The 21,896-nt window shown below is 49.6% G+C and overlaps 1 protein-coding gene across 32 annotated transcripts in view; it reads right to left on the bottom strand.

Annotated features, from left to right (window-relative positions):
* Positions 1-8,245, bottom strand: part of UNC13A (unc-13 homolog A) — a 72,095-nt gene extending 63,850 nt beyond the window's left edge. For all 32 annotated transcript variants that reach the window (XM_085012348.1, XM_085012352.1, XM_021083555.2 and 29 more), the window contains exon 1: positions 8,086-8,245. In XM_085012348.1, coding sequence (XP_084868474.1) covers positions 8,086-8,107 — 22 coding nt within the window. In that variant the 5' untranslated portion in view covers positions 8,108-8,245. The remainder of the gene's footprint in view (positions 1-8,085) is intronic.
* Between the last annotated feature and the right edge of the window lie 13,651 nt (positions 8,246-21,896).

Genomic DNA, 21,896 nt, shown 5'->3' with positions numbered 1-21,896 from the left:
GCCCAGAAGCACTGAGTGAGCTCCCCAAAGTGGCAGAGCAGAAGAGGGAATGAGTGCCTTCCTATACCAACACCAAACCCCCACCACAAGACCCAGACCTCATATTCAAATGGGTTAGGCATTATGCCCACTCTATCTGGGTTTGGGTTTGAGAGGTAGAACAGAGATAGAGCCATTAGCTGGGTGCTGGGAAAGGTGAGCACTGGTCCAACATGGAGTCAGGGGGAGCGGAGTTCAGCTTATGGAGCTGTGATCCTGGGCAAGTGAACCTGCCTCTCTTGGCTTTCATCTTTCTTTCTTTCTTTCTTTCTTTCTTTCTTTCTTTCTTTCTTTCTTTCTTTCTTTCTTTCTTTCTTTCTTCCTTCCTTCCTTTCTTTCTTCCTTTCTTCCTTCCTTCCTTCCTTCCCTCCTTCCTTCCTTTCTTTCTTTTTGTCTTTTTAGGACCGCGCCCATGGCATATGGAGGTTCCCAGACTAGGGGTCGAAGTGGAGCTGTAGCCCCTGGCCTACGCCACAGCCACAGCAACTCCAGATCCGAGATGCATCTGTGACCTACACCACAGCTCACGGCAACACCAGATCCTTAACCCGCTGAGCAAGGCCAGGGATCAAACTTGCGTCCTCATAGATGCTAGTCATATTCATTTCTGCTGAGCCACGATGGGAACTCCTTTTTATTTTTTCATCTCTATTTCACTCTGTCTCTGCCTCTCCATCTTTTATGAGATCTGATTTTCTCTGTGTATCTCTTTGTCTCCCTCTGTCTTCCCTGTATTTTCCAGCTCTGTCTCTCTCTGTCTCTTTCTTCCACACCCCAAATCAAGGGGTCACCAAGTCACCAAGTCCTATCTTTCCTATCTCCCCACTTAAGGCACATGACTGCGCATACAAAAGTCCCCCTCTTGTGGGAGAAGGTATCTCACCCCCACCCTGTCCCACAGTCCCCCTCTCAAACCCTCAGCCTCACCCAGCCCACAGAGAGCTCCCCCACCCAGCTCAAGGGCACTTAGGACTGTGCCCAAGAGAAATTCCAGGCCTCCCTCCCGTGGGAGAGCTCCAGCTGGCAAATCTGACGACTATGTGAAGTGGGGAGAATGCAAGGGGAGGGGGAGCAGGGAGAATGGTGGCAGAGACACTGAGGCTGAGAAAGGCGCACACATGGAGGAACCCATGTGGGAGGAAAGCAAAAGGAGGGAGGAAGAAGTAAGAGGAGACAAGACAGAGAGATAGAAAGAGAGAGACACAGAGAGATTTCCACTAGGGAGAGCAGACAGGGGAGATGCTGCAGAGAGGAGAGGGGGACTGGGAAAGAAAAGCTGGGGGGGTGGGTGTAGAAATCTAGAGAGAGGGAGGTACCTGGCCCTGGGGGATCTGAGGAGCTCACTGCGGTCTGACTTAGCTGGGCCCCAGTCTGCAGCTCCCTCTCTGTGTCCCCTTTTTACAGACCAGAAGTGGGGCTCAGAGGGGAAGTCAGTTGTCCAAGGTCTGCCCTCTACCTTCTCCTGGAGGGAGGAAGCCTCTCTCTGTCTCCCTCTCTCCACCCTCATCACTGTCTTTCTGTCTCCATTCTTCCCCTTCTCCCTCTGTCTCTGTCTCCCTTGTTCCCAGGCCCTCAGTCTCTTTCCCTTTCCTTCTCTCTAAGCCCTTCTGGGCCAGAGGGTAATGGGTTCCGTTGGGGTCCGGCAGCAGTAGGAGACGGCTAGAGGGCTCAAGCCCCTTCAGGGAGCTGAGGGTAAGGACCTCAAAGGAAGGAGGGGGAGACTCAGAGTTTGAGATGGGGCTCAGAGAAGAATGGGGAATCAGGAGAGGGGGCTCAGAGTAGGAAGCTCCTGGGGCGGGAGGCGCATAGGGTATGGGATAAGGAGGAGGAGGGTAGGGGACTAAAGAAAAGGGGCTCAGAGCGCTGGAGGTGGCTCATAGTGGGGGAGGGGACTCAGGAAGGGAGAGCTGGGAGGAAAGGACGGCCTCAGGGGAGGGGCTCAGGGGAAGAGAGGGCTTGGAGGAAAGGATGGGGGGCGGTCCAAGGAGGAGTGGATGGAGCTCAGAGAGAGCGCCAAGTCTTTCTCTCCCTCTCTCTTCCCAGTCAGTAAGCGGAACCCAAGTCATTATCGCCTTCCCCACTGTCATCGCTGTCAACACATTTCCATCCCCGCCACATTCCCCGCCCGGCCTGAGGTATCAGGGTCACCAGGGCGGAAGCGCCGCCCCTCCTCCGCGAGCTCCCGGTCACAAGCAGTAGGCTATTTATAACGTGGGCTCCGAGAGCTTGAGCGAGGAGACCGCGGGGAATGGGGAGTGGGGGAGGTGCCCACTGCCGGGCGGGCAGGAGATACCACGTCACACCAGGTCAGCAGCCTGCGGGGCCTCCTTGTGCCCTGCCTCGCCCCCCTCCATCAGCGCTGACTGACTCATGTGGTTGCACAGGCAGATGCTGCTGAGGGCAGAAGCGGTGGGGGTGGCGCTACCAGGCTCCGGGCCTCAGTTTCTGCGTCTGGGAAATGGGGCAAGGTAGACCTAGTGGGTCTCACTTCCTTCTTCTCCCCTTCCTCTTCCCTCTTCTTCCCCTCTCTCTCTTTTCTTCATCATTATTAGCATCAGCATTATTATAATATTATTACTACTATTTTTATTATTACCATTGCTAGTCTCACTCCTATTTTTTTTTTTTTTGTCTTTATTTTTTAGGGCTGCACCCGCAGCATACGGAGGTTTCCAGGTTAGGGGCTGAAGGGGAGCTGTAGCTGCTGGCCTATGCCACAGCCACAGCAATGTGGGATCTGAGCTTCATCTGCGACCTACACCACTGCTCACGGCAATGCTGGATCCTTAACTCGCTGAGCAAGGCCGGGCTTCAAAACTATGTCCTCATGGATGCTAGTCAGATTCGTTTCTGCTGAACCACGACGGGAACTCCCACTACTATTTTTATTAGTCAGGGTGTAAGTATGCCCCTGGCATAGAGAATTGTTGATTCTAATTGAGGTAGATTCCATTCTTGGAGGCACCCTGGTCCATAGCCCCCACGCTTGGGGTGGGAGTGGGGGAGTAGAGTATTCAAATCATCAAGGGATGTGACTGAAAGGACAGGACATGCTTATCAGGTGTCAGAAGACACTGCAAGTGGTGGAAGGGAAGCACAGAGAATTCAGGAAGAGATTCTAGGATGTTTGGTATTTAATATGTGGTGTCAGTAGCAGGCATGGCCTTGTTATAAGGACACTGGTCCTGCTGGCTTTGCATCTGGGAGAGAGTAAATGAGGACTTTCATGGCCAGAGCCAGGCTGAAGCCTTAGGTGTAAAACACACACCGAGAACCTTGACAGAGATTTCTGTCTGTGTTGTTTACCAGGTACCACTTAGAACTAGGCCTGACATATAGTAGGTGCTCATTAAATAGTGTGTTCACTGAAGGGATGAGGTCACTGCCTCCCACAGCAGCCTTGCCCTGAGACCCTGGCTGCCAGAGCAGGCTGTCTGTCCACTGTGCAGAACGCAGGGCTCCTCCCTGAACTGTCCACGGTGCTGAACATTTCATCCCCTGCACACCTACCTCTGAAGAATTGGCACCTCCTTTGGTCCCCTGTGTACTACTGAGCCCTCCTCAGGCTTGAGAATGCTGTCAGCTCTCTGGAAATGTCCTACACTCACGGACCTCCTTCCAGAAAGCTTTTGGTTCCCATTAATAAAAACACCATCATTGATTTTTCCTGTCTTTGTTTCACACTTATTGAACCTTCCACAAGTCAGGCTTTATGCCAAGGGCTCTGCATGCCTCATTTGACTGAAGAGTTCCAGTAAACCTAGGCAGCAGGCATTATTAGTGTGCCCATTCTACAGATGGGCACACTGAGTAATGAAAAGGTAATGGGACTTTCCAGGAAGTGGCAGATTTGAGGATTCAAACCTGGGCCTCCTGGACTCAGGGTGTCTTGGTTGACACCTCACAGAGGAAGCCCACTATATGTGGTGGCGGTGGCAGCGGGGGCGGGGGAGGGGCGGGGGGAAGAGGGAGGTGGCTAAGATTGCAGCTCTGAAAATGAATCAGAGCCAACACTGAAGGCATTCTATGAGGGTGAAGAAAGTGAAGACCCAGATGCAGACCACACCCTGGCTGGGTGGTAGCAAAAACAAGGGAGCAAAGGGCAGAGAAACTTGTGAAGTCTTCTTAGGAAATGGGCAGGGGAACATCCATGATGAATTGGGAGATCATGACATGTCTGTTTCCTGAGTGGATGAAGAAAAAGGGTGATCCCGGGACAGTCTCATGCCAGGAAGGGACTTGAGTGTCTCCAGGTCCTGGGGGTTGAGAGGAGGCTCAACCTCCACCCCCTGCTTCTGCTAAGCTGTGGAGTCAGGCAGATACTCCTCTGGCTCTGTGGCACCAGGCAAGTTGTTGAACCTCCCTGAACCTCAGTTTTCCTCATCTGTAAAATGGGTTGTTCTGAGGATTAAAGAGAACAGTGGGCATAAAAATCCTCAACACTGTGCCTGTAGAATGCTGGATAAATAGGGCTTGTTGCAAGTATTATTAGTTGTGAGGCAAACTCACCCTCAAAAGTATTTGCTAATTTATATGCAATATTCAGACATCAAATATTTATGGGACTTTGAAACAATGAGTGGCCTAGCAAAATGCCATGAGGCATACAGGAAGGTCTAGAACCAAATCCCTGCTACCATGCTTTTGTATGTACTATGTCCTCCACCTAGAGCATGATCTCCCTTCTTCTTAGTTCCCCCTCATCTTCTGAGATCTAGGCAAGTGGTGGTGGCAGGAACAAGGCAGGCTTCCCAGAGGACAAGAACCATGGAAACACTCCTCCCCAGCTCCCCCAACCCTTTTCCACCTCTCCCACTCTGACCCTACCAGCAGGAGGCCAGGAATAGGGCTGGGTCCCAAGAGTTAGGAACAGTGCTTGACATACAGTGGATATTCAATGTTTGCTGAGTAAATATATGAATGAATTCATGAAGGAACTGAGTGGCACTTGATTTTGGCAGCCTCGGGACTCTGCCAAGACCTAGCAAGTGAATTAAGGTGGGGGGAGCAGTGGGGCTCCACATAGATAAAGAAATGAGAGGGGACAGAGGCAAGGTCTCTGCAGGGTGCTCTCCCATGTGTTAGGGCAGGATATGCACACAAGAACTTGCACTGGTGTGTGATTGAATGAGAATTTGTTCATGTCACCAGGGCAGGCGGGTGTATATGGGTGCATATGTGCATGTTTGGAGGCAAGGCTATGCACATATGTGCTGAGGAGGGGGACAGGACTGTATCTGGGACTTGCTGGTATGTGTGTGCTTAGGTTCATGCAGGCTTTTGAGTGATATGTTAGGTAGAAACATATATGTTGGGTCGTGTGTGTTATGCATGTATATTTGTGTACTTGCATACATGTACAGACTCATGTGAAGCTACGTATGTTAAGTGTGTATCTGTAGGCATCATCATTCACCTGTTCAAAGTGGCTGCTTCAAATACTCTGGCAAGTATTATCATGTGCGTACATATATGGTCTTGGCATGTGCTCACATGTACACATGTGTTTCTTGGGACTGGGGTCCCTAGCAGGTATTATAAGTACATGCCTTGATGTTAGGGCATGGGGGGATCTTGAGGCAACATGGATGTTGTGATCATGCATCAAACATGTGCGGATACATCCGTGTGCATGCATATGCAGACACACATGCTGGTATTGTGGGGAGAGTGACCGTGTCCAGTACATATGTATGTGTGTGTTCAAATGGGCATGTGAACCTGTACAGCTGTCCATGAATGCACAATCACAGGCATGTGGTCTTCATAGAGACTTGATGGATGCTGACCATTTCTGTCCCCACAAGGCTAGTCTGGGTATGAATGTACAGCCCAAGCGTGTGTAGATATGGGCAACAGGGGTGGGGCCCAGGTTTCAGGGGCAGCTATTCCCTCAACTCCAGGGATGAACTCAGACCCAAGGAAAGCCCTCCCAACCTAGTTGCCCTGCTCCCTTGCCCTTCCCCCTCAGCCCTCAGGGCCTCCCACTCTGGACCACCCCCCCCCACTTCTCCCCAGCCTCCCCTCCTCCCCCCAGCTTCTCCTATCATCCAGATGCTCCCTTTACACCTCAGGACTCTACTTCCTACCACACCCCCAGCCTTTTTCCAGTGACCCCCCTCCACCCTGCTGGTGACTCCCTCCCTATATGTTCCACAGAATCCTCCTACAGGATTCTTCTCCTAGACCTCTGATTTAGGAAACCTCACCCCTCTTACAGCCTCCGCTTCACACCACCCCTGCAGCCAAGACTCCAGTTTGCGTCAGAGTTAAGGGTGAGATTCCAGAGAAGCCTAATTCCGAAGGTGAGGATGGAGAAGAGAAGAGAAAGCTTGGAGGAGTCAGCCAGGAGCCCACACTGACCTCCCCCTCCAGGGCTGTCCCTTCCCAAGTACTAGGCAACTCAGAGGAGGGGGAAAGGCCAGTAGGGGGTTTGGACGTTCACCTCCACCTCCCCTTGGGCCTAGTCGTTGGGGATAGCACGGGGGTCCATACCACCTCCAGACTCCCCTAATTCCGTCAGTTAGGGCCTGAACGAGTGGACTTTAGATCTTACTGACCCTTCTCCCACCACATGCCCCGCCCATCAGGAACGGGCTCAAGGAATGGAGAATCCTGTCCCTTTAAGAACACCCGCGTCCACGCCCGCCCAGCACGGAGCGAGCTGCACTCAGGAAGCCACCGCGGCGGGGAGCGGGCGGGCGGGGCTGGGTTTGTGAATGGAGCGGCACCCGGAGAGGGGAGAGCGGGGGAGGGGCAGTGGGGGCGGTTCCCAGGTCCGGGGCCTGCCAGCCCTGGTCCAAGCGGAGGCCGGGGTTCATCTCCGTCACTCTCTCTCCTTCTCCCCCCACCCCCACCTCCCCACAACACACACTCCTCAGGTCTTCCAAAGCTTGCCATCTCAGGCTCGGCCGACACACCTCTTCCCCTACCCGAGCCTTCCTAAAGGGAGGAGAGGTAAGGGGGGCGGATCCCAATCTTTGAAACCGAATATTGAGCCACCACCCCTGCTGCCGACATCCCTTGCTGAGTACTCCGAAGCGCCCCCAGACGCCGTGGTCCAGGTGGACTGACCTCTCCCCCAACCCCGCGTCCGAGGTACGGAGGGGGCCAGTCATTCCCCTCCCGCGTCTCTCTCCCTCCCCCCACCCCAACGCAGAGCGTGGGCCTGGGCGTGGGCCTCGGTGCAGATGGCGTTCAGGCCCCAAAATAGCTCCACCCTACCTCTCCCTCCCTCCCTCCAGCGCCAAGTGGGTGAGGTGAGGATGGGCCGTGAGGGGCGCAGCGGGGTACTGCACTTCCAAGGTGTTGGCTCCTTGCGGGGAAGGCCGGATACGCATTCCGAGGGGGCGAGAGGGGCATGGGAGGGGGAAGCCCTTAGGCCACTCCCCCAGCCCCCACTAGGGAAGCCAAAGGGTTAATACGAAGAGCACCCCCAGATCCCCACCCCAATCACAGCCCTCTCAGAATTCTGAAAGTGGTCTCCCCAGCCCCCCGCCAGTTCTCTCTACACCCAGAGCGAAGGATACCCAGAACTCGGTAGTCCTAAAGGCCTAGCCCCCTACCCAAACCTTACACTCTCGGGGCTTAGAGACCCCTCCCCCCGCACTCCTCTCCGAATTCCGAGCCCGGTCCGCAGCCTAGCCCACAGCTCAGGACTTCTTCCAAGTACCCCGCAGGATTCATCCGAACTACCCAGCCCAGCTCTTCCACACGGACCACTTAATAACCTGTTCTACACAGACGATCCGGTCTACACCGTTTACAGTTAGAGCCTGAGATCCCTGCCTGCGTCCACACTGGCCTCCGCGTTCAGCCATGTCCAGACGACCCCCACCAGCAGCAACCAGGACCCTCTGAGAGCCCAGCTAGATCTACCCAGATCGCCCTCTCGGGCGCCCCGACGCGTCTACAAGGGCTATCCCCTCAAAAGTCCAGCCGCGTGTAGTCGGATCACCCCACATCAGGAGCCCAGCCGCATCCACACGGATCCCGAGCCCAGCCCGGGTCCACACCGGTTCCCCGCCCCGCAGCCTCGCCTCCTACCTCCAACGCAAAGGAGAGACATGTCTCCGCAGTCGCCGGCAGGCCGGCTCGGTCAGGTCGGTCTTAGCTGCCGCTGGGCTGGGGCATGGCGGGGGCTGCAGCCCGCGCTCTGCTCACGCCGGGGCCCGGCCTCCGCCGCCGGCCATCTTGGTTCAGCACCGGGGGCGCGGACAGCTCCTGACGTGGCGCTGATGTGAGGCTGGCGGGCGGAGCCCTGGGACGCCTGATGGGGCGCGGGCGCCGCAAGCTCGGGGGTGGGGGTGGGGCTTAAAGGGCCGGAGCCAGGTCCCGGCCGAGGGCGGCCACCAGGCAGGTTCCCTTTTGGTTCTGCGTGATTTCGTCTCTCCTTTAGCTCTCAATCTTGACTCTGCTCTGCCTGAGTATCTCTACTCCTCTGTGGCCACGTGTCTACGTCTCTATCTCTTTGCCTCCGTTTCTGTTTCTCTCTGGATCTCTCTGTTCCTCTGACTCTGTCTCCCTGCCTCGATCCTCCCTCTGTCCAGTCTGTGTCTCTGCCACGTCCTGTTCTAGGTCTCTCTCTTTGTCGCTGTTTCACTCAGCCCGTGGAACTTTGCACGCACTTGGACTGGATTCCATCTTTCACTCCCTGTGTAACTAGCAAACTCCTATTCGTCCATCAATGCCCATTTTGAATATACTCTTCCCTGAAAGCCTTACCTAATTCCCCCAAACCGAGCCCTTACTCTGCCTTTCTGGACTCCCCCTGACCCCAGTTCTTCCTCTGGTTGGGCCCTGACCCCCAACACAGCTCTGCTCACTATCCCTCCCAGAATGTCTAACCAGGCAGTTCCTTGTGAGCTGGTGCCTTACAAACCCTTTCAGCTGTGTATCTCCAGTATCTAGAACAGACCCAGAGGTTGAGCCCCACAGAGTCCACTACTCCTAGCACACATGAAGGAGCTTCATAAACACAAGCTGTATATGGAGCTAGTTACAAGGCAGGCCTGTCTTCAAAACCCAATTCTACCTCTAATCACTGGCCTGACTTTGGGCAGGTCATGTGACCACTCTGCCTCAGTTTCCCTGCCTGTAAAACAGAGATAACAAGACCTGCCTCGCAGAGTTGCAGGAGATATTATATAAGTTAACACCTGAAAGCACTTGGACTAGTAATGTATAATGTTAGCCATTGTTGTGATTCTCATTGCTTTAAAAATGTTTATTACATGTTGATTAACCATAGATAAGGAATAAGGAGCAGCAATCAGAATAAAGAACATTGCCATCATAGTGGAAGATCTCATGGGCTCCTGTGCCTCCCCCCATGGTCCCCTCCCTCTGGAGGAAGAACTATGTCAAATTTTTTCGTTCCCCTACTTTTCCTTACAGTTTTACCACATCATTATTAGCAAACAAATACACAGTTTAGGGTTTTTTGTGTCCTTGAACTTTTTTTTTTTTTTTTTTGGTCTTTTGTCTTTGTAGGTCCACACCCACGGCATATGGCAGTTCACAGGCTAGGGGTCAAATCAGAACCATAGCCGCTGGCCTATGCCACAGCCACAGCAACTCGGGATCTGAGCTGCGTCTGCAACCTACGCCACAGCTCACGGCAATGCCAGATCCTCAACCCACTGAGCAAGGCCAGAGATCAAACCCCCAACCTCATGGTTGCTAGTCAGGTTCTCAGTGGGTTAAGGATCCAGCATTGTAGTTTGCTGTGAGCTGTGGTGTAGTTTGCAGAAGCAGCTTGGATCCCATGTTGTTGTGGCTGTGGCAAAGGCTGGCAGCTGTAGCTTGTGTTCAACCCCTAGCCTGGGAACTTCCATATGCTACAGGTGTGGCCCTAAAAACAAAAGAAGGAAGGAAGGAAGGAAGGAAGGAAGGAAGGAAAGAAAGAAAGAAAGAAAGAAAGAAAGAAAGAAAGAAAGAAAGAAAGAAAGAAAGAAAGAAAGAAAGAAAGAAAGAAAGAAAGAAAGAAAGAAATAAAGAAAGAAAGAAAGGAAGGAAGGAAGGAAGGAAGGAAGGAAGGAAGGAAAGAAAAGAAAGAAAGAAAGAAAGAAAGAAAGAAAGAAAGAAAGAAAGAAAGAAAGAAAGAAAGGAAAGAAAGAAAAGAAAGAAAGGAGGGAGGGAGGAAGGAAGGGAAAGAAAGAAAAAGGAAGGAAGGAAGGAAGAAGGGGAAAGGAAAGAAAAGAACAAAGGAAAGAAAAACAGAAAAAAAAAAGTAATGTAGGCTGGCACACATGAACAGGATGGCTGGATCACTGCACACCTATACATTCAGCTTCATGAAATAACATCAACTTGGTTTTGATGTGGCTCTAGCAATTTATATCCTATCAGCACCAAATAAGCATTTTGCTGTTCCATATCCTTGCCAACATTTTGAATTATCTGGGTTTTTCGAATCGTTCCAAAGTAGAGAAAGTTAAGTGGTACCTCATTTTGGTTTTGATTAGCTCTCTGATTGCTTGTGAGGTGGAACGCATTATACGATTTTTTTTGGGGGGGGGAGTTTCTTCTTAGGGTAAAATGCCTGTTATACATTTTTTAAAATGCGACTGTCTTTTCTTACTGATTTATAGTTCTTTGTCCAAATTAGATATGAATCCTTTGTTAGTTTAATGTGTTGTAAAAATCGTGTGGCTTGTTTTCATTCTATTCATGGTAACATTTTCTGAACATAAGCTCTTAATCTTTAAAATAACTTTTTTATTTTAGAAGAGTTTTAGATGTACAAAAAAGTTACAGAGGCGCAGAGCTATAAAAGGCATGGAGCATTCCTCTATATCCTTCAACCAGATTCTTTTAATTTAACATCTTACATATGGTTACAGCATACATATGTCAAAACTAAAATATTAACATTGGCACTTATTATTAATTACATTGCAGAATTTATATTTCACCAGTTTTCCCCCAGGTGTTCTCTTTCTAGTCCAGGATCCTGCACTGCATTTAGTCAACTTATTTCCTTGGTCTCCTCTTCTCCGCAAGTTTCTTAGTCTTTCCTTATTTTTCATGACCTTGATATGTTTGAAGAGTACTGGTCAAGTATTTTGGGGGAAGCTCCTTGATTTGGATTTATCTAATGTTTCTCATTATTAGACTGGGGTTATGAAGTTTTGGGGGAAGATCACAGGGATGGGGTTCCCTCCTTGTCACATCATACCAGAAGCCCCTGATATCCATATGACATCAGAGAGGATGTCAGTTTTGGTCACCTGGGTTAGGTTCTGATGCCAGCTTTATCAACTGCCAAGTTATAGTTTTTCCCTTTCCCTGCTCTGTTGTTTATAAGCAAATCACTAACCTCAGGGAACTCACCTGCTGAATGGAAGTTTCTAGGAAGCTTTTAATTTTAAATTCCTTTTTCTTATTGCTACAAAATATACATAACAAAATTTAACATTTATGTATTTTAAAGTACACAATTCAGTGGCATTTAGTATATTTGCAATGCTATGCAACCACCACTTCTACCTAGTACTTAAGCATTTCCACCTCGCCAAAAGGAACCCCAGCCCCATTAGTAGTGCCTCCCATCCATCCCCCAGCTCCTGGGAACCGCTAATCTGCTCTCTGTCTCTATGGATTTATTTATTTATTGTCTTTTTGCCATTTCTTGGGCTGCTCCCGCAGCATATGGAGGTTCCCAGGCTAGGGGTCTAATCGCCACAGCAACTTGGAATTCAAGCTGCGTCTGTGATCTACACCACAGCTCACGGCAACGCCGGATCGGCAACACCGGATCGTTAACCCACTGAGCAAGGGCAGGGACCGAACCCGCAACCTCATGGTTCCTAGTCGGATTCGTTAACCACTGCGCCACGACAGGAACTCCTGTCTCTATAGATTTAATTTTAAGTTCTTCATCTTAGTTGATATTTTCCACTGTCTTTTTTTTTTTTTTTTGAGGCGTAATTGACATGCAACATTTTATTACTTTCAGATGTATAACTAATGATATTTTTTTACAGCTGCACCTGCAGCATATGGAATTTCCCAGGTTAGGGGTCTAATTGGAGCCACAGCAACACAGGATCTGAGCCACATCTGTGACCTACACTGCAGCATGTGGCAATGCCAGATCCTTAACCCACTGAGCAAGGCCAGGGATCGAACTTATATCTTCATGGACACTATGTCAAGTTTTTCATCTGCTGAGCCACAATGGTAACTCCAACATAATGATTTAATATTTGTGTACATTTTGAAGTAAGTCTAGTTAACATCCGTCATTATACACACTTACAGATTTTTTTTCTTGTGATGAATACGTACTATGTCTTGTTTAAGGAATGCTTCCCTGCTCCATTATCTTAAACATACTCTCATAGCATCTTCTACATTTTTAGAGTTTTGTCATTTAGAGTTGAGCCTTGGCCTTTCTTGGAACCAATTTGGCAGTGTGGCATGAGATAAAGTCTAATTGTGGATACTCAATTGTCCAAACTCCCTTTAATGAAACTGCCACAAAACAAGTTTTGTCCATGTATGGACTTAACAGTGGACACAGACCAACCAGAATGTATGCAGTGCTGCAGGATGTCTGCCTCACCTAAGGTCCATTCTGGCCCTCTCTTCTGTCCCAGGACTATCTATCCCTAATACAAAACTTTATACTAGGCCTTGATTATCTGCTAATAATTCTAGTCCTCCCATCTTCAGGAGCTCCTGGATTATTCTTCACTTTTTTCTCAGCTTGTTGGTTTCCATGGAGAAACTCATTTGGGACTTTGATGGAAACTGCACTGAATCTACAAATCAAATAGGAGTAGAATCAGCACTTTTTCTGATAGTGACCCTTCCAAAGTGTGAATACAATGAATGTTTCTGTTTACTTATCTTTCAGTAAAGCTTACAACTTTCTCCATATATATTTCATGTCTTTTTTTTTCAGATTTATTTCTAGATGCTTTGTGTATGTGATGCCATGAAAAAAAATGTCCTTTTTAGATGACGGGTTTTTTTTGGTCTTTTTTTGTCTTTTTACCATTTCTAGGGTCGCTCCCTCGGCATATGGAGGTTCCCAGGCTAGGGGTCTAATCAGAGCTGTAGCCACCTGGCTTGGATCCTACGTTGCTATGGCTGTGGTGTAGGCCAGCAGCTACAGCTCTGATTAGACCCCTAGCCTGGGAACCACCACAGCCACAGCAACGCAGGATCTGAGCCGCGTCTGCAACCTACACCACAGCTCACAGCAACGCCAGATCCTTAACCCACTGAGAAGGCCAGGGATTGAACTCACATCCTCATGGTTCCTAGTTGGATTCGTTAACCACTGAGCCACGATGGGAACTCCGATGACATGTTTTTTAAATTACTAGTTGTAGGAGTGTAAAATGCAATTGGTTCTAGCATCCACCAAGCTTTCTCGACCTTTTGTAAATCCAGTAACTAGATCTGCAGATTCTTTGTGTTTGTTTGTTTGTTTGTTTCGCTTTTTTTTTTTAGGCTGCACCCATGGAATATGGAGGTTCCCAGGCCTAGGTGTTGAACTGGAGCTACAGATGCCGGCTTATGCCACAGCCACATCAGATCTGTGCCGTGTCTTTGACCTACACCACAGCTCAGGGCAACGCCAGACCCTTAGCCCACTGAGTGAGGCCAGGGATAAAACCTGCAACCTTATGGTTCCTAGTTGGATTCGTTTCTACTGTGCCACAACAGGAACTCTGGTGTTTTTTTGTATACAAAGATACCATTTTCGGAGTTCCCATCATGGCGCAGTGGAAATGAATCCAACTAGGAGCCATGAGATTGCAGGTTCGATCCCTGGACTTGATCAGTGGGTTAAGGATCCGGCATTGCCCTGAGCTGTGGTATAGGTTGCAGACATGGCTTGGATCTTACATTGCTATGGCTGTGGTATAGCCCAGCAACTACAGCTCCGATTAGACCCCTAGCCTGGGAACCTCCATATGCCACTGGTGCAGCCCTAAAAAGACAAAAAAAAAAAAATCTTCAAATAAAGACACTTTCATTTCTTTCTTTCCAGTTCTTTGGCCTTTCATTTCTTTTTCCCACACAACGGCATAGGCCAGGGACTTCAGTACAATCTCAGACACCATGGTAACTGGCATCCTTGCCTTGTTTCTCATCTTAAATTATCACTAATGTTGATCATTAAATATGATATCTGCTGTAGGTTTTTATCTTTTTTCTTTTTAGGGCTGCACCTGCAGTATATGGAAGTTCCCAGGCTAGGGGTTGAATCAGAGCCGCAGCTGCTGGCCTACACCACAGCCATAGCAACGCCAGATCTAAGCTGCATCTATGACCTATGAGGCAGCTTGTGACAATGCTGGATCCTTAAACCACTGAGCGAGGCCAGGGATTGAACCTGTATCCTCATAGATACTAGTTGGGTTCTTAACCCACTGAGCCACAGCAGGAATTCCTGCTATAGGTTTTTAACAGGAAATTAAGTTAAGCTCCACTTCTATTTCCAGTGTGTTAAGGTGTTATCATGAACAAGTGGCGAACTTTAGTAAATGCATTTCCTACAGCAATTAAGACAACTATATAAGTTTTTCACCTTTAATCCATTCATGTGAATTACATTTTCTCAACATGCTTGATGGCCATTGGTCTCTCCTTTTCTCTCTCTCACCCACACCCCATCTCCCTCCTTCTGTCAAAGCTCCTGATAAATTGGTCACTCAGATCCAATTAATTTTGAAGCCCTGATGTCCCATTTCACTCCCACCAACAGCTTGGCTCATTCCAAAACTATTTATTTGAGCTACCTCATCCCTCCCTCCACCTAATTATGCCCTACTGTCTTTCTCTTGCCCTCTCTTCTCTGTGGTTCCCTCTTTCCCTGGCTCTCCTCACTATGCATCTACATTCCTGTCTTTTCCAAACTCTCTTAGACTCTCTCTCTCTTGCTCTCCATCTCTCTCGGCTTCTGATGTCTCACTTTCTCTCCACCATCCTGTGAAATCCATAGAGAAAAATTGTTCAAAGAGGGGTGATGGGAGACAGTGCACAGTGGTGAAAAGCAGGAGTTCCCATCGTGGCGCAGCAGTTGACGAACATGACTAGGATCCATGAGGACGTGGGTTCGATCCCTGGCCTCACTCCGTGCGTTGAGGATCTGGCATTGCTGTGGCTGTGGTGTAGGCCGGCAGCTGCAGCTCTGATTAGACCCCTAGCCTGGGAACCTCCACATGCCATGGGTGCAGCCTTAAAAAGACAAAAAAAAAAAAAAAAAAGACAAAAAAATACAACACACACACACACACACACACACACGTATACAGATGCCAAAAGAGACCCCACTCCCTCCCCACCAAATGCACATACACACTTCCCTCCCAGCCATCCAAGCTCCTGGCCAACCTCAGCGGACAACTCTTATTAAAACTTGCCAATCCTCTGTTCCAGGAGCAGCTATGGAGACATGTGGGCTTTGGATAAGAAAGTTCCTCCTCCACAGCATCTGCTGAGCTCAGTTTTTTAATAAGGAACGAGCGGAGCTTCTTCTAGAGTCCCAACACAGGGCAGCACTGCTTGGTCTTCAGATAAAGTCCTAATTCTTTTTGGGTACATCCAATGTTTCTGGCACTGAGCTCTATGGAGGAGACAGATATGAATCAGATGTCAATCAATTTGTTCAGCAAACGTTTGTTGGCACCATCTGGATGCTGGGATCTACTCTTGTTAACAGCTCCCAGCAAGTGACATGGTCCCTAGCATTAGAGTTGGAAACCAACAAATAAGCATGCATAGAGGAAATTTTTTAAAAATTATGATAAAAACAGGGAGGGTCCCATGATAGAGAGATGGCAGAGGAGAGGGTAATGTCTCTTAGAGGAGGCAACACATGACCTAAGACCCAAGGGAGGAGAAGGAGCCAGGCATGGGGAGAGTGGGGGCGGGCCATTTAAGATAGAGGGCAGAGCAGATGCAAAAGCCCTGAGGTAAGACTCTGCCTGGAGTTTTGGAGGGATACCAAAGAGGCTGGTGCGATTGGAGCATAGTGAGAAGCAGGGAGAAGAACAGGGGCTATGAGAAGCCTGGGGGATATGGGGAGAGGTCTGAGATGTAGAGAGAGAAAGAGACTGAGAGAGAGACTATTATGAGAGGGAGAGATGGGACCTCAGCCCTGTGGGACAGGACATAGACCCAGCAGAACCTGAGGCTCCCTGGGCATCTTGTGGCCACTAAAGACTCACCCTCACCTAGGAACTCCTACCTAGGAACGCTCTCTGATGCCCCAACTGCACTGTGCTGAGAATGGTGTCAGAACACAGTGGGCACTCCATAAATGTGAATGAGTTAGAACATGTCAGAGGGAGAGAGAGAGGGAGGGAGTGGGCAGGAGTACAATCCACATGGGATCTCCTGGCCATAGGAAGGGTTTTCCTCAAAGGCCAATGGGCAGCCATTGGAGGGCTTAAAGCAGAAGAGGGACGTGATCTGATAATAATTTTAAGAATCCCAGAGTTTCCATTGTGGCTCAACAGGTTAAGGACCTGACGCTGTCTTTGTGAGGATGAGGGTTTGATCCCTGGCCTCGCTCAATGGCTTAAGGAACCAGTGTTGCCACAGGCTGAGGTGTAGGTCGCAAATGTGGCTTGGATCCCATGTTGTGGTGTAGGCTGGCAGCTGCAGCTCCAATTTGACTCCTGGCCTGGGAACTTCCATATGCTGCCTTTGTAGCCCTAAAAAAATAAAAAATAAAAGAACCCCTCTGAGGGTACCCAGGGGAAGAGGAATGGTTAGGGCATCTAGGCCTTTTTCAGGACCCATGGGTGTACAGAGAAGTCTTGGGTTCATTCTGGAGTCTAGTGTAGAGGACCAGCCCATAATGGGCTGGACATGTGGGGTAAGGGAAAAGAAGTGATAAGAATGAGTCCAAGGTTTAGGGCCTGAACAGATAGATAGGTGATGGTGGAGCCATCCACCATGCCAATGGATCTCAGGGTGAGAAACTGGGAGCTGTGCTTTGGACTTGCTGAATGTGATGTGTTTACAGGCACCCCACATACAGTATATTTGGATATTTGAATCTAAAGTTCAGGGTAGAGGTTGGGATGGTGATACAAATAGGATTGTCATCAACATGAGGTGGGGTGTAGACACTTGGAGCCAGGGTGTAGACAGAAGTTAAAGGGCTACATGGCTTCCAGGACCAGGATGGATTTGATGTCTACCCTCCACATTTGTCCTTCTCTGTCTGACTCCAGTCCCTGTTATCAGTGAGGCAATCAATGGTACATGCATGGAATTGAGAGAGCCCTTGGGTTTGCCCTATGCTTTCATCTTCTCCCCCTGGCAGTTCTGTTGTCAGTGACCTTGTCCTGAGGACTGGGGCAGAGTGGAAGGATGGGGAGTACTGAAGTAGATGAAGTAGCACATGCATCCCACATCTGAGGTTCTCATAACAGGAGAGGAGAAGAATAATCATGTAGTTCCTAAAGACCTACTGTGTGGTTGGCAATGTGCTGCCTGTGTGACATATGCTATTTCCCTTAATCCTCTGCAACCTGAGGAGGGCACAATGCTGTGCTCATTTTATAGATAGAAACACTGAGTTCCTGAGAAACTGGAAAGACAAGGCCGAGCTATGAAGTGAGGTTGGATCAACTCATGTAATCATTTATGCATTCAACAAACAGCCTGTATCCATACCCATGTCCATGCCACATCCAAGGTCGAGGGGTCATGCCTGGAACCTGGGAGGAGGATGTAGTGCAACAGAACCCAATCTCTAAGGTCAAAGCCGGGACAAAGGAAGGGAGATGACTAAGGGGGTTCTAATTGGAATGTTGGGAAAAGCTTCCTGGAAAAAGAGAAGCTGGAGACTGAGGAGGTCTTGCTAAGAACAGCTGGGCTTGGAAGAAGAGCATTCCTAGCAGAGAGCATGGCAAGTCAAATGCTGAGGGTGGACCTTCTGATGGACCTGGCTCTCAAGCCAGCAGTGATGAAGATAAACCAATGAGGACAATCTTGGTTTATCACCTATAAAATGGGGATTAAAAAATTGTTTCCGGAGTTCCCGTCATGGCTCATTGGTTAACGAATCCGACTAGGAACCATGAGGTTGCGGATTCAATCCCTGGCCTTGCTCAGTGGGTTAAGGATCTGGCGTTGCCATGAGCTGCAGTGTAGGTTGCAGACGCGGCTCGGATCCTCCACTGCTGTGGCTCTGGCGTAGGCTGGCGGCTACAGCTCTGATTCGACCCCTAGCCTGGGAACCTCCATATGCCTCGAGAGCTGCCCTAGAAAAGGCAAAAAGTCACACACACACACGCACGCACACACGAAGAAGAAAAGGAAGGAGGCAATTGGATTGGTCAGGAGGATGAGGCTTCGAAGGGGCAAAGAAATGGGATTGGCTCAGTTAGGATGGTGGGTGGGGCTCTGGCCTCAGAGGTAGGGCTCAGCCAAAAGTCCCCAGAGTGACCTGAAGGGGGCAGCACAGGTCCAATGGGCCATTCCAAGGCTGGCGGTCACCTAGAGCTAGGGACCTTTTCTAGGGGAGTCAATTTATTTAGCAAGTGGCTGCAGTATGCCAGGCTCTGCAGAACTCTACAATGTCCACTCGTTTAATCCCCATAATTGATTTTATGGGCAGGGAAAATGAGAACAAAATTGTAAAGTCGCATACCAAAAGTCACCCAGCAGGCAAGTGACAGAGCTGAGGTTTGAACCAAAGAGTCCCACCGGGGCACGTAACCCCTACATCCTCCAATCCCCTAAAATAATAGTTAGCTTGCTTGCTTGCTTGGCAAGGCTTCCCTCTCAACAATTATTGAACCCTTCTTTACCGTATTTAAGTGCCATCTTCCCAGATTATTTCCGTTTTACAGATGAAGAAAACTGAGGCATGAAGGAATGATTCTTGGAGCTAAGGTGTTTCTGTGCCCCATATGAGAATCTCAAGTGCTTGTGAGGTACGTCCACTATTGGGACTGGATCCAGCTCAGAGGAGGGGCCATCAGGAACCCCAAGCCTCTGCCCTCTCCACCCTCCAGGTCCCTGTTGCCCCAACAAAGCTCTTTGAGGGTGCCCCAACACGGAGCTGCACCGTCATTCATGCCACCCCTCCGAGTCCTGCTTTCCCACCCCAGACTGGCTGGAGACACCATGGGCGCATACCCAGCCTGAGAAAGGGCTGAGAACACTCTACAAAGGGCCCTCGATGATGTCATCTTTGTTTTGTTTGTTTATTTGTTTTTGTTTTTGTTTTTTTTTTTTTTGCCTTTTCTAGGGCCACGGGCATATGGAGGTTCCCAGGCTAGGGGTCGAATCGGAGCTGTAGCCGCCGGCCTATGCCAGAGCCACAGCAACGCGGGATCCGAGCCGCATCTGCAACCTACATCACAGCTCACAGCAACGCCAGATCCTTAACCCACTGAGCAAGGCCAGGGATCGAAGCCGCAACCTCATGGTTCCTAGTCGGATTCGTTAACCACTGTGCCACGATGGGAACTCCCTCGGTGACGTCATCTTTGATAGATGGGAGAATGATCAGAGATGCTAAAGCATTTGCCCAAAGTGCACAGACAGTACAAGGCACAGCTGGATTCGAAACTATGCCTCTAGATTAAGTCAGGGCTGCGTCAGCCTCCCAACCCCCTCATCCCCACCCCGACCCCCAGCCCTGTGCCCAGAGCTTCCAAGAAAGACAGGGTCTTTTGAAAATGTTTGAGATCCAGACGCATACACATTCAGCCTCTAGAATGCAAAAGGGGAACAGCAAAGTCCAAATTAATTGATGTTTAGTTGTGTATAGGAGCAGGATGTCAACTTTATTGGGGTTAAAACCGATGCATCTGGAAAACAGGCCTGGGTTTGCAATGGTCTCTCTGGGAAGACCCCAGGCAGATGGCCAACAGCTGTCCACTCTAGAGAGCTGCCTGTGGCCAGTTGATTTCCAAAGCAAAATGATAAACTACAAGAATAAAGAACCACTTAGCATGTGCTGGGGCTGGTTCGCATTGGATGTGTTTTAACTCCTTTAATCCCAACAGCGCCCCTATTAGATGATGTTGTTAATGGTAAGGGTTCAAACGATGGGGAAAATTGAGTCCCAGGCCCAGGGAGGTCGAAGAGCTGGGGAGGGACACAGCTGAGATTTGAACACCACCTGGCTTGGGGTCTGCACCCTGACTCCTGTATTGTTGTCAACCTTGAGTTTCACCGCGGCCGCGTCACTAATGGGAAGGAAGATGCCAATACAATGGTGACCACTTGACTTGGTTAGGGTCTGGATGTTAGGACACAGCACCCCTGGGGGGGTCCAGACCTGGATGGTCCCCTCCAATCCCGGCCCTCCTCCCGGGACTGCAAATCACCCAAGGTGACTTGCCTCCCGCCCTGGACTTTGACGCCGGACAGGATGCACGGTCCATCCCTAACCACGCCCCAGTGGCCACCACTGATTGGACCAGGGCCTGTATAACCACTAGGACAGTCCTTCATACAGCAGCCAGCGGCCAATGAGAGGACATACTTCGGAAGCTCTGCCCACAAGACTTTTCTTGCGCGGTGATTGGCTCCCGGTCTTCCCTTCTCTTCTTGCATCCTCTATCCAGACTGGGCTTCCCTAGATGTCTTTAATTCCTCCGACACACCTAACCTGAAGGCTTTAGCACACGCTTTTCCCATTGTCAGAAACACTTCTTTCTCTCTCTTCTCCTGTATAGGCTGATTTCTCTCCTGCTTTCAGCTGAAAAACATCCCCTCCTCTGGGAAACCGTTCCTGATCTCCACGGCTGGATATCTTTGGGCACTGGGTATCCTGTGTTCTCATACCAGTTTTCTTGTTTGTTTCTCAACCAGGCAGCAAGTTATTTAGAGGCCAGGAGGAGGTCTCCGAAAACATTGTCTCCCCATTGCCTAGCGTATAGCAAGTGCTCAAGAAAGAGATGTTGACTGGAATAATTAATGAATGAGTCTGGTATGAAAGATTAGGGAGATCTCAGCCCTCACGAAACAGTATGGACACCAGCGGGGGCCTTGCCAGTGACACAGGAATCTCTGTGTCCCCCGCTTCTTGCTTATAGAAAAAGCTTTCATCTCCTAGGCCTTCCCCAAGAGCAGACTCAAGTAGTTAATGATTCGAGTGGTGGAAAAGCAGTGACAAAGGAGAAGCAGTCAAGCAGGAAAAGGAATGATCACTTAAACAATAGGTCATCCATGAAAAGAGTCAGAGAACCCCTAGCTTCTCCTTGAGGGATATGGATAACCTTCTGACACATATTCTTAAGTTGTTTTGAAGAAATTAGTGTGAGAATTAACATGTCTCTTCTATCATGGGAAATCTTGGTTACTCCATTTTGGTTTCTGCGGAGACGCCCTCCTGTGACCCCCTCCTCTTTTTCCTTTCTCCCAGCAACAGTTTGTTTCAAATTAGCCAACGGAGAATGTGCGCCCTGACCTGACCAATGGGAAGGGGACAGGTATACCACCTGCATTAGGGATAAATAGGGAGGGTCATTTCTTCTTCTCAGGCACTTTTTGAGTACCCGCGCCCTTCTTCAGAAGTAAAGAGCTTTGGAGGTCCTGTCGTGGCTCAGTGGTTAACGAATCCGACTAGGAACCATGAGGTTGCGGGTTCAATCCCTGGCCTTGCTCAGCAGGTTAAGGATCTGGCTTTGCCGTGAGCTGTGTTGTAGGTCGCAGATGCGGCTCGGATCCCACGTTGCTGTGGCTCTGGCGTAGGCCGGCAGCTACAGATCTGATTTGATCCCTAGACTGCAAACCTCCATACGCCGTGGGAGCAGCCCAAGAAAATGACAAAAAGATTAAAAAAAAAAAAAAAGTAAAGAGCCTTGTCGAGATCTCCCCTTGCCCACGTGTCTCACTTTCCCACAGTGACGATCGGAGCCATT

Source organism: Sus scrofa, chromosome 2, assembly GCF_054392235.1.
Source record: "Sus scrofa isolate SSC_HxYL_T2T_F1_AM1 chromosome 2, Sscrofa_HxYL_maternal_Yorkshire_Landrace_v2.0, whole genome shotgun sequence".
In the NCBI taxonomy this organism is placed as follows: Eukaryota; Metazoa; Chordata; class Mammalia; order Artiodactyla; family Suidae; genus Sus; species Sus scrofa.
The sequence above is the reverse complement of the archived record's forward strand: the minus strand, read 5'-3'. Positions and strand labels throughout refer to the sequence as shown.